Source organism: Melanotaenia boesemani, chromosome 3 (assembly GCF_017639745.1).
Source record: "Melanotaenia boesemani isolate fMelBoe1 chromosome 3, fMelBoe1.pri, whole genome shotgun sequence".
In the NCBI taxonomy this organism is placed as follows: domain Eukaryota; kingdom Metazoa; phylum Chordata; class Actinopteri; order Atheriniformes; family Melanotaeniidae; genus Melanotaenia; species Melanotaenia boesemani.
Window position 1 is genome coordinate 26,298,602 of NC_055684.1, and position 13,159 is coordinate 26,311,760.

At 39.8% G+C, this 13,159-nt stretch overlaps 1 protein-coding gene across 5 annotated transcripts in view; it reads left to right on the top strand.

Annotated features, from left to right (window-relative positions):
• Window positions 1-13,159, top strand: part of cacna2d2a (calcium channel, voltage-dependent, alpha 2/delta subunit 2a) — a 156,824-nt gene that overhangs the window by 93,872 nt on the left and 49,793 nt on the right. For 2 of the 5 annotated variants that reach the window (XM_041981457.1, XM_041981459.1), the window contains exons 5-6: window positions 4,417-4,461; window positions 9,697-9,838. In XM_041981457.1, the coding sequence (XP_041837391.1) occupies window positions 4,417-4,461; window positions 9,697-9,838 (187 nt within the window). The remainder of the gene's footprint in view (window positions 1-4,416; window positions 4,462-9,696; window positions 9,839-13,159) is intronic. The other 3 variants (XM_041981458.1, XM_041981460.1, XM_041981461.1) reach the window with 2 other exon arrangements.

Here is a 13,159-nt window from a genome sequence, read left to right on the forward strand (position 1 = left end):
CTCTTACTAGAGAGTCTTATCACAGAATATTGTGGAGTTAGATCATCTAATTCAAATGTCTTTTGTTTTGTATCATTTGACACTTTGTGATTGGCTTGCTAGGGAGCAGACAGAGATGTAAGGGAGAGATGCTTAGAAACGAGAGGAGAGATTGGAGCAGAGGAAACAAGAAAAGACAGTTTCTTCTTAACAGCTTGTCTGGAAACTTTACACGCTTTGTACAATCTAAGAGTTTCCTTCTTTATTTCAACAGAATTTTTACTAAGTGAGCTGGACATGTGTGTAAGCATGTGTGGTGATGTGTACCTTATGGGCTGATGTGTGTGGTTTAATGAAGAGCGGTAAATGAAATCCTTTATTGTGTTTGATATAATGTCAGCTTCCATTAGGGAAACTGGTGCTAGGAATGATTGCTAGACTATCGAGGCCAGAGGAGAGGTGCACTGTGTGTGTGTGTCTGTGAATGTATGTGTGTTACTGCATGCTTGTGTGCACACCCTAGGGCACGGCAGAAGCACAGAGTGTGTTCTGTAATTATAAAATCATTAGCAGGTGTCCAGAGGAGATATGAATATGACTGTAATCTGTCCCCACCCATGATGGAGCACTTGTCTCACACTCAAATGTCAGCCTGCCTCAGCCAATACATTGAGAAGGCTTGCAGATTCAAATTCAAAAGATTTAGCCCCAGCAACTATACTCAGTCATTGCATGTTCCCCTATGTATGACAGTCTTTTATGTGTACTAGTCATTTTTCTGTCACTATTGTTGCCTTGTGTACTATCTGATGAATAATTCATCAAGGTCTTGTTCACATAGATTTACATTTTGGTCTTTAAAGGTTTTGATCTCTACATGATAGAAGATTATTAAGTTGAACTGCACAACAATAAACAAGAGATGAGTCGGAAATATGTTGCATGGCTTATTAAAACACACTCAATGACAAAGAACCTTAAAGTCAGACAGACCAACAAACAAAAGACAGGCAGGCTTGTATCTGGCCAGACATGAAAATGAGCCGACATTGTAGCGATGGCGAGGAGACAAAGTCACATTGTAATCTAGAGCAGAGGGCTGGTTTCTATGGCAACAGTAGGCATCTAACCTACGTGCTGCTGCTTTTGCTGAAATCTGAAATTGGCAGGAGGAGGCAGGTATTGAGGAAAGAGAGATGGGAAGAGATGAAGATAAGACATGGCAGGGAGGAGGAGGAGTAGTGATGGAGCAAAAGGAGAAGGGAGGAAGCAGATCAAGATAAGGTTGAGGAAAGGAAACGGGTAGGAGATGAACAGGGGAAGATTGGTGAAAGGGAGGGGCTGGAGATCATCAGCTGACCTCAGTGTTTGTCTCCCGTTTGGAATTTGTTGGTCCACTCAGCATGATAGATTTAATTTACTGATAATACTTTGTGTCAGTGGGAATTTCTCAGACTTTTGCCTATGTGTTTGGTGTGCGTTTTCAGTCTTGTGCACACAAACACTGAGTGTAAGTGCATTCAAAAGTACCTTCTCGCTGTATAGGATTATTTATTTTTAAGCATAAGATCTTATATTATATATGTGTGTGTGCCTGCTTCAGGGCGCTCAGTGTGGGATAATTGCTGGCTTCATGTTTTATCAGACGTGTGTTTAACCCAGACCCAGAGCCCATAGAGACCTGTGACCAGCTGTAACAGATGGCTGTTTCACCCTGTTGCTGTTCAGAGAGTTATGGTGGCTTTCAATTCGTTAAATGGAACCATTTTCTCTGTCCATATTTGCATGTGACTGGATGTTGCTTTCATGGGTAGGATCCACATGACTGTGCAAATTACTGTACAGTTATTTAAATTTGTAAGAAATTAATCTATTTCCTGCTTCTGTAGGAATGTTTTGACTAGGCAGTTTATTTGTATAGCACATTTCATGTACAGGACAGTTCAAAGTGCTTTACATAAAACAAAGGCGTTACAGATATTTAGAAATAGTAAAAGGCAGCAACACATAATCACAATAAAATAATAAATTACATTAAAATGACTAAAAGCAATTAATTTTTTTTTTATAAAGATGCTGATACAAAGGCTTTGCACTATATGTGTAAAAGTGAAGGCACACAAAACTTAAATGTCCTGGGGCTTTATTCAAGCAGGAGAAAGATTTATTTCAACCTTAAAGTTTTTGTCTTTCCACTGAAGTCTAACATAAGGGCACATTAGACAGAAGGGACAGAAAGGGGGAAATAATATGGTAAAAATACTCAAACAAATTGTATTTTTAAGCATTAAAATCTCCACCCAGCTGATTTAATGTCATTTTGAGAGTATAGTTTTCCTACCAGGGCTATGTTTAATGGGAGAATCTATCTTTGTTTGGGCCCTGGTTTCTTCACTGGAATGAAACCACTGAAAGACCCTTGTTCCTGGAAAAGGTTCCTGCATTTAAAATGCAGCTTAAGGTATTACCAATAAAACAGGTGACCATTAAAAGCCAAACAAGCACCAGAAGTTTGCAAAGATTGTCTCACAACTGCAGAAAGAATGTACATTTTTAGTCATTTTATTATTTGTCCTTTGGTATATGATGATAGTTCTAAAGGGTATTATCTAAAACTAGTTTCAGGTGGTTAGAAGTGTTTGGTTAAGTTTTAACTTTCATTTATCTCCTCTTTTTTAATAATAAGGAATATATACAACATATTAATGTAATTGTGTTTGAAGATAAACTTCACCTATACTGTAGCTTTTTCTTAGCTGATACTACACACATCTTTTATACGTATTATTTTTCTGAGTAAAGATGCCGGATGGTGTCCCTTGGGTGTGAGGAACAAAGTATTTATTTACAGGGAACAGCCCTAAATAATGAGTTGTAATGCTGCAGTATTAAGAGTAAACTCTTTATAAGAGACAGTTTAAGCGGGACTGGGCTTCAGATCAATCCTCCTGGCAGACACAACATTGTCTCTCTCACGCCATTTTTCCCCTCTCTCTGCAGAGGCTATTTTTAGCCCCCCACCCCACTACATTCTCCACCACCATCCATCTCTTTTCTCTCAATTCATCCCTTCATATCAGCCCAACCTGAGCTTCCATCCTTTACCTCCAACTTAACCCAGTGTACTCCCTGACCGATCTGCTCTGATCCCTCCACTCTGCTACTTTCTTCCATCCCCACTCTTGATCTCTTCAGAGCTGAAGGCAGAGGGTGTGCTGGTAAGTTGAGATGTGTCAGAGGGGCAGAATCTGCTCCCTCTATGCCTTGTCCTTTGTCATTTCTAAAGATACAGTCTGTTCCCTGTGTTTGGTGTCAGTTTAAGTTTTGATCATACTGTTCCTCTTCACTGAGTTATCCGAGACTGAGTTGATCCCCAACTTGCTGAATAGCACTAGAGACCAACCAAGAGCTTGGCTATGGGTTGTTACAGGTTTTTTACTGAGACGTTAGATGCCTGTCCATCGGTGTGTTTTCATGTTTAGTGCATGTTAACATAAAATAAAGATAGAACAATAGTGAAGCTGAGAAAAAAAGACTGAGTAGTATAAGCCTTAGGACACTTGAACAGAAGATTCTCTCTTAGCCTTCCTCTTCGTCAGACCGTGACCACAGCTCTTCTAGTGAGGGTGAGGCAGTCACTGCGATGCCCTTGAGAGTGCATCCTCGGCCAGCCTCCTCATAATAATGAGACAGGCCACAGGGACACTACTTGCTGCATGCAGCCCCTGCCCACCCTCGCTCCTGCCTCCATAGGAGATAAGGACACCAGCTGAAAGGAGAAGAAGACACAGGAGGGTAACATCCTGGATAGGGGGCGGATAAAGTGTAAAAGCTTGGCGGTGCGAGGATGAATCTGTGGCTTCAGCTGGTAGCTGAAAACTTAACCGATTAATTAGAGTAAAATATTGTAACACAATGGCTCAAATTTTCATTCTTCTCTTTTATTAATTTGTTTTTGCTTTTTGTTTTTTGTTTTTTTTTGTTGTGTCTACCCTCCTGTGAGAGTTATTTTCCTGGGCTGCAAACACAAGCAGCTGAGGTTGATAAGACTCCCACAGAGAGGAAGATTTTGGGTTTATTCTGCTATCACTGCAAACTGTCTGAGCATATACCATGGTGCCACATAAATACAGTTTTCCATAACATGAGAAAAGATTCTAACTTGTGTTTAAAACACAAGTTAAGACGTTCCACATGCACCACATCTTATTAAAAAACATGCTCAGATGCCTTACATTCTTCAGTATCTTGTCGCCTTGTCATTAGTCATTTCACATCACACTACCTCTCCTGTGTTCTGTGATGCTGATTATATTCTCATGCTGAACAGTGTGATTGAATATAACCATGACTCTAGCTTTCCACCACAGGTTGGGGCTGATGAAAGCACCGCTATATCTTCTCTCATCTTTCTTCTTACTTTTCTTTTCTGCACAGGAGAATGCCATTTCATACTACGATTCCAAAGCGGATTCAGACTATGTGAGTACAGTACGGACTGCTTCCCTCTCCCCTATCTGCCTGCCGTAACCCGCCAAATCCTGCCCGATCCACTTCCTACTCACCCCTTCCACCATTTCCTGCAAGCCCTCCCCATCCCTCCCCCAGGCCTACACGGTGTTGATGCCCTTCCTCCCTCTGGTCATCGGATCTTGCGCTGTCTGTGTGCGTTAGTGAGGTGACACTGCTGTATGGTGAGTTGGTGTGATAGAACGCGGGCAGGCCGACATGCATGAGGTAGTGCATTCACTTGTCCTCCCTGGTGTAGTTTCTGGAGATGTCTCTTTTTCTCTGGGAATAACTGTTAGAGGCGAAGCTGGACTGCAGGGTGTTACAGGGCTATATCCTTCAAGACACATCAGACCTAAACAGTGGGGAAGAATTTCCTTCATGCATGTCATTCACAATAAATAATATAAACCGCATTTTCCCTCAGATAAGCTCCACAAGTCATTGGTCTCATTCTGGTTGCAGCCTGTAGTTTCTCCTCAGGATAGGGTGCCTTCAGAACCCACATGGGCTGATTTATTAAGTTTCAAGGAGGAGTGGAAGAATCCCTTTTAGATCAACAGAGCACAAAAAGATGGGAAAGAGAATGAGAAAGTGAAGCAGAGGAGCAATAAATCATGGTGTGATTTTCTCTTTGTGCATGCCACTCTCATGATTAATGACACAGCACTTTAGGGCTTGTCAGCACAACTAATTGGAGAATATCGGTCATCATTAACATGGCACATCGAGGCCGAGCCAGTGACACACCTCTGACCCACACATCACCAACCCTAACCAACAGCAGAAGTCAAGAGGAGGTCATTCCTCTCTGAAACCACGCCAGTAGCCTACCAGCGTTCCCGTTTCCTGCTTTCCCTCAATGACTCATCAGTAAAGCTCTGCTGCTCAAGTAAAATCCCTTACTATTTGGATGATGTCACACAAAATTAGTTTCAAGTCAAGTTAAGTCATTGGCAGGCTCTTTATCCTCTTGTACGCTATACCCTGTTAATTTCTCCTTTTGTCATTGTACCCTTGATTTAAAAGTGCAATGTAATGTGCTAAAGCATGTCTTATGTTCATCCCAGTCTTGAGGGGGAAGAGCTTTTTCTTTGGTCTTTTTCAGGTTTGTTCAACAGCCTCCTGTTGTGTCTGTTTGACACAATGATTTTTCTGAAAAGTGGTATGTTATGAATTCAATGTTCACCAGATAAAGGGTTAGATTATATGTATTTTTAAAAGGCACACAATGTGAAAAGATTCATACATTTGTTTCAGCAAAGATCAATCAAGAAAATCTCTGTAAACAAGAAGGTCCTCTTTGGTCTGCTTTCGCCACCCTTTTTAAATGCAGTACATTAATCTGTCTGGTAGAAAAAATATTGTCAGTCACATCTCTAGGTAGTAATTTACTTGTGGGACAACCATCAAAAGCATGAAATGCATTATTAGGAGTCTGATTATTATACTGTTCAATCAAAATAGATTTTTACTGCTTTTCAGCTCTTTTCAAGTTGAAACTACGTGTTAAATATTTTAAACAGCTACTTATCAAAGTTCCCATCCACAAACTAATTCTTATTTGTTTGAAGGACTCCATCTTTGTTACAGAATCGGTGCTTTCTTTCATTTGAAACATACACAGGGTCAAAAATGACATGTTACAGGTTGACCTAGTCAGCTGAGGGTGAGAATTAAAGAAGCTTCAAAATGTCATTTCTGGCCTCTTCAGCCTTCAATTAAGCCTTGAGAAAGGGGAGATAAAATTAACAAATTGGGTAATGAATCGAGCAAAACAGGTGGTGGATGGCTGAGGAAAATGAACCAATCAGTCTTTCTTGTGTGGATTTTTTTAGCTTGTAATTAGACACTGCTTTGGTTAATTATGATTGGGCTCTTCTGGAGGAATGTTTAAAAAAAAAAGCTTGAGAACTGACACTGACAGAACACTGAGTTATAAACAAACACCTCACAGATAGTTCTGCAGTCTTTATCTTTTTAGCTTCACTGTTACTGGATAATCTTGAACAGTGTTTTGTTTGGAAGTTGGAGCTAGGAACTGGGAATGACATCACAACCGAGTTGACCATTTTCCAGTTGGAGGATGGAATACCAGAAGCATTTGGTTATTGTTGTGCTAACTTACCCCACAAGTTATTATAAGGAATACAAGCCTATAACAAAGCATTATGTTTAACACTGCCTGGCCAAAAAAAGTCCCCACCCAAAAAAAACATTTAAAAATTAAAGCCATACACTCTAATATTTTGTTGGACCGCCTTTAGCTTTGATTATGGCAGCATTTGCTATGATATTGTTTTGATAACTTTCTGCAGTGTCACAAGATTTATTTCCATCCAGTGTTGCATTAATTTTTCACCAAGTTCTTGTATTGATGGGTCCAACCACTGCGCAAAGCCTTCTCCAGCACGTCACCGAGATTCTCAGTGGGGTTCAGGTCTGGACTCAGTGGAGGCCAATCCATGTGTGAAAATGATGTCTCTGCTCCCTGAACCACTCCTTCACACATTGAGCCCAATGAATCCTGGCATTGTCGCCTTGGAATATGGCCATGCCATCCGGGAAGAAAAAAAATTGTTAATGGAAAAACCTGCTCGTTCAGTATATTCAGGTATCAGGGTAAATCTGGCCTCATCAGATCACATGACCTTCTTCCATCTCCAGAGCCCAATCTTTATGCTTCCTATCAAACTGAAGCCTTTTTCTTCGCTTAGCCTCACTAATTAGTGGTTTTCTTATGGCTACACAGTTGTTTAGTCCCAATCCCTTGAGTTCCCTTCACATTGTGCTTGTGGAAATGTTCTTACTATCACTATTAAACATAGCCTTGAGCTCTACTTTTTCTTTGATTAGATTTCACCAAAGTGACCACAGATCACCATCATTTTAAATTTTTTTCCATCCACATTTTTTCGAAAATGATCTTTCTCCACTATCTTTCCAATTTTTAATAATGCGTTGGATGGTTCTTAACCCAATTTTAGCACTTTCTAAAATCTCCTGATATGTTTTCTCTGCTTGATGTATTCCAGTGATTGAATGTGTGCCATAATCAAAGCTAAAGGCGGTCCAATGAAATATTAGTATGTGCTTTTTTTTTTTTTTCTTCTTCTTTTTTTTTGGTGGCAACATTTTTGGGGCAGGGCAGTGTATTTTGCACACACAAAATATGTAGTATAGTGTTTACTGACATGTGCAAATTGTTTTTTTTTTTACTGCGACTTTCATGACTTATTTTGTATTTTGAAGTTGTGGTATGTTAATAGGAGATCTGACATGAGGGGATTCACTGTAGTTCATTTTTTGTAACAAAAAACTTTAAAATTCCAACTTCTGAGTTCAAATCAAACTCATCATCAAACCTTTTCAAGTCTGGTGTGTAACAGCAATCCAGTAATGAAGTAATTAGTTTTATTTATTTGTTAATTAATTTATTTAATCTTAAATCAGTGATATCTTTCTTTAGTTTTGTAATCACCGCTATGTAAGTCAAATAGAAACAGAAAATGAGTTTAAAACAAATTATGCCTTTTTACAAAAAATGCAATGTACTTTAGCCTGTCGCTCAATATTTAACAATTTCCTCCAAAATGAATAAAGTATGATACAAAGAATCCAGATATACACGGTGCATCAGACAGGGTGTCAGTCAGATGTGCTTCTTTCTCTGAGCCTTTTAGTCCTTCACACAGACTGTCTGGTGCTCATTTGACACAGAAAATATAGTTAAGTGCTGCAGCTGTTCATTTCTTTGCCTTTTTGTTATTGTTTTCAAGTTAAGTGTGATGCCCTTCTGCCAAGATTTAATTTAAAAATACAATTAAATTTAATAATAAACGCTTCAGCTGTATTGCTATGCACTTTACTCATGAGGCCAAAACATTTGGAATAATTGTAAATCAACTGGTTGTTCACCATTGAAGTACAAATTCATGTCTGATATATCAGTGCTCATTTTTGGTGACACTCTGATACTACACAAGTTGTATAAATAAAAATTTGGACATGAGCTGGTTTCTGTCACAACACTGAGTCTTCTGTTTTCTTATAACGGGGCTCCAGGGTAATAATCCCCTGGCTCGTCCTCACAACAGTTTGTAATTGCATTTTAATAGTCAATTATACTCGGCCCATCAATCAGGTTCCTTAGTGGACGTGGGGTTTTGATTCAGATTCTTTAGAAAACAAACAGTTTTCAGTCATGTCAGATCCAATTAACCCATGCTGCTTCATATTTGCCTCAATTTAGACACAAAATTAAGATTTTATGTCCTAATACATGAGGATGATCTAAGACATTTATACATATATATATACATATATATAAGTCTGAGATAGCTGATAGGAAAACTGAATAGTAGAATTATCCCTGTGCTGCTGTGCTGTTTGAACAAAAGGAAATTCAGTCAGTATATGTTTTTACTTTTCAATGGCCTACTACCTAAAGTTTTCCAAGAATTCATCTTTTCTTTTCTTTTCTTTTTTTTTTTACCACATTTTATTATCAAATAATAGCTAATAAACTGAGTCAGCCAGCAGGGTTATTTCTAACTGCCATTTTTCCCAGTCTTCCAATCGTATAATCCTGTGGGAACAGACACAGATTGTACCACATTGATAACTTATCAAGATTAAAGACTTAAATGTCAAATTTTCCTTTTCATACTGTTTCATACTCTGATTTTCTATGATATCTGTCACTTCCACAATACCATAAATGCGTTGGTTTTTCTAATAATTTACAGTGGTCAGAATATGGTTGTAAGCAAGATGTTATGAAATAAGCTTATTTTCATATGGGAGGGGATCAAAACAGTGATTAAGAGGGCCAATTCTTTAGTTACTGGTGGGGTTAATTCATCTAGCACCTAATGTGTTTGTGATAGTCATCACAGCTACTAATGAGTCCGTATCTCTGTTTGGTGTTTGCTTTGATACCTGCTGTTGTTCTCTGATGAGAAGGAGAGAACAGAACCACCCAATCCGACGGAAGACAGCGGGCAGAGTAATTGCAATTACTGAGTTTAACATTTTCCAAATACCAGGAGTCAGGAAGGAAGATGATACACTGTTTACAAACATGTTCTCTAAAAACCACAGTATGGGAAGAATGTAGCTTTTGTGTTTAGTCTGTTTTTTTTCTATCCATTTCTTATTGTATGCTAACTCAGATTTGTGTGTGCCGTGTATGCATGTGTGTTTCAGCAGACAGAGGATGGAGAAGAGGAAGTCCCCCTGGAGACCTCAACCTCTTTGGAGCTGGAGTTTGTGGATGATCCCAATTTTAAAAACAAAGTAAACTACTCTTCCAGCGCAGTCCAGATTCCTACAGACATATACAAAGGCTGTAAGTTGCAGTTCATTATGGTGGAAATGTTCAAATTTGTGATTTCTTCCTTCGAATAAAGTGACCCAAGACTGGGATTTATTCATTTATTTTTTCATAATGAAAGCAACTAGCTAGAGTAATGGGGTCACCAGCGCTTTTATGTGAGTTTTCAAGCACAGTGCTGGATCATGGCTGGATGACAGTCCTCTGTTCTGACTTGACCTCTCTCCTCTCAGTAACTCTTTGCCTCCTTTGATATCAGCCAGCGCTTTAGTACACTAACATGATTTCAGGTGACAGATACTCTCTACTGCCAGAACTTCACTGTAATTTTTTTCTTTTTTTGTGTGGGGCTTGTATCCCCTGCACGTGGACCCTGCCTTTCCTGCCTGGCACCGTGCTAGCATGCAGATATAACACCCTTCTTAGTATGCAGCTGTCAAATATACAAAAGGGAACACATGTACCTTCTCTTGGCATGCTCCCTCTGTTATCCACCTTTAAGCTTTTGGACACTCTCTGACAGACTTAAAAAGCAGAGCACGTGCAGACAGACAGACTTTTTTACTGTGATGTTTTTTTTTCCCTCCATTATTGTCTTGTTCTTCCTTTTTCTTTGTAGAACAGGCAGTGTATGGCACCTGTCTGTAACAATGCCCTCCAACTGTGTCTCCAGACAAATCTTTTCAGAATTAGACACTCTTGGTTCAGGAGGAGATGTCAAAGGCCAACTCTAACTCACAATAGAGCAATCAGGCGTTCACATTGTTCCCAGAGCCATTTTGTGGCAGCTCTGGTTCCCCTGTCTGAGGATATGAGTCAGAGAATAAAGAACTCTTGATTGAGCTCGGTGGAGTCTAAAGGAGTAGAGTGGCACAGTGCATGGAGTTGTTTTTTTCTCCTCTGCTGTGTGGAAAATGTTTACTATTGATGTTGTTTAGTAAGCTCCCATTGCGTGTTCTGCTGTGCTGAGATTGTCAACTGCAGATTTTGTGCCAACATGAACATGTTTGATGTGTTTTAAACGTTGCTAAATAAGCAATTAAATAATATGATGCACAAATGTACAAGAATTCTCATAGCAAATTCTGGTGGGACAAAAAGATCCAGCAAGGTGAAGAAACACACACCTAAAAAGCCATGCTTTGGAATTTTATAGATTAACAGATGTCTGACCTTCTGCTAAAAAGCTAAATTAATCCAATGTTCCCATTGGTTGAAGACAGTTAACCACACCTTCATGCAGGATTGGTCCCGTGAGTTGAAACAGACAGAAAATTTTGCAGAGCAGAATGATGGGAGAAATGAGGAGAGAAGGAGAAATAATTAAAGTAAAGATGAAACGTTTCATTTTTTTTTTTTTTTTCGTTTTGCCTCCATCATTCATGTTTATTGATTTTGCAACTATTTTAAAAGCTAAACATAGATTTTTTTTAAGTGTTCCCATTTCCGGTAACATGATTTAGCGTGACCTACCGAGGCTCGGCGAAATCTTAGCATATATACACACACAACTGATTTTCTGTGTTTCCTCCACCCAAAATCAGCTTCACTTGCCGATATAATGTCAAGTTCAGCTGTTTTTATTCAACAGTATAGATCTATAAAGTCATTTGCAGTGTATTACCGCTCACATTAGCAACTAACGCTAAGACCGCAGCACTCATATTAGCAGCCAATGCTAACGGGCACTGTCACGTTCAGCAACAGGAGGTAATGTCACCACACATGTGTTGTGGTCATTTAAAGTCAAATTTCCTCTAAAACAGGTTTACACTTCGTCCTTTTATCAAACAGTCTGATGATATTTATCTGATTTACATAATGGCATGTCATAGCTGTGCCTGCTCTCTGTGTCCACCACAGTTAGCACACATACACACAAAATGCGTTTCCATTACCCCTAGAATTGCACAAACCCTAAATACTGCAATAAAAAACGGTAATGGAAAAGCCTACATTTTGAAAAACCTCTCAAAAATTGCCTCGGCTGGGGGGAGGTTCGAACCTGGGGGGTGGTGGCCTTTCTGTGTGGAGTTTGCATGTTCTCCCTGTGTATGCGTGGGTTCTCTCTGGGTTCTCCGGCTTCCTTCCACCGTCCAAAGACATGCATGATAGGTTAGTGATAGTTATTCTAAATTCTCCCTAGGAGAGAGTGTGCATGTGAATGGTTGTTTGCCTATCTGTGTTGGCCCTGCGACAGACTGGTGACCTGTCTATGTTGTACCCTGCCTAAATCCAACACAGGTGTATTAATTAAGGGAAAACATCCTTGAATTTTCTGGTTTAGATGGAGTCTAAAATACTACATTGGAGCATGTTTTTAACTTGCCCTGTCCAGCATTGTAGCAAGCAGAATGATGGCCTGGCTGCTGTGTTGAGCCAAACAAATTTGCTTTGCCAAGGAGAGCTTTATGGTATAAAGCTCCTCTTGATAATCAGATTTTTTTTATTTATTTAATCTTATTTATTTATTTTGAATTATGGAATCTTTGTAATCTTGCTGAACCTGACCGGAGGGGACAGAAAAAAGAGGAGGACAGTGAAAAGAAGCAATAAGAAAAGCAGAAATAAGAAAAAGGAGACAAAGATACAGCAGATAGAATGCAGCGACCCTTCCTATGGCTTTATTTTGTGTGTAATAATGTGACAACAAAGCTGACAATCATCAAGAGTTTCTAAAAAATAACCAAATCAACAACAAAATATAAATAAAAAAAATAGCAACCAAAGTTACCAGATACAAACTCAAAAAAAAAAAAAAAACCTAAACCTAAAACTAGCTATTAGTGTACAGGCCAGTGGACAACTCAGTGACTGTGCCAGCATGTAGAGTATGAGGAATGAGGATTGAGCAGAGATTAGTGTGATCTTACAAATGTGACCACGCCTCTACGGAGGCCAGAGGCAGACTAGGGCGGCCCAGAGACCCTAGCAATCAGCAGCAATCCCGGAGCACAAACCCAAGCCACCCTACCACAAAGACCACCCAGAGGGCAGCAGAGGAAGGCCACAACCCCCCGCTGTCACAGTTTACAGGCCAAGATCGGCAGACACCAGCTATCCAGGGCGACCAGACCGCAGGGCCCAGAGCCTCAAGACTCCAGAAGAGCCTCCCAGCACCCTACATGGGTATGTGAGAGAGTGGGGAGGGAGAAGGGTCCTAGGAAGTAAGTCCAGATGGAAGCAGACTTCCCTCCAGAAGGTGAGCTGCTGGTGGGAGCAGGCAACCTCGTTTCTTGGAGCATTTTTAACTTAATTTGCTAATATGCATTACATCAGGTTCATGCAGTGGTTACATTAGTTTGAGAGATGGTAGAGTGGGATTATTATCTGGAT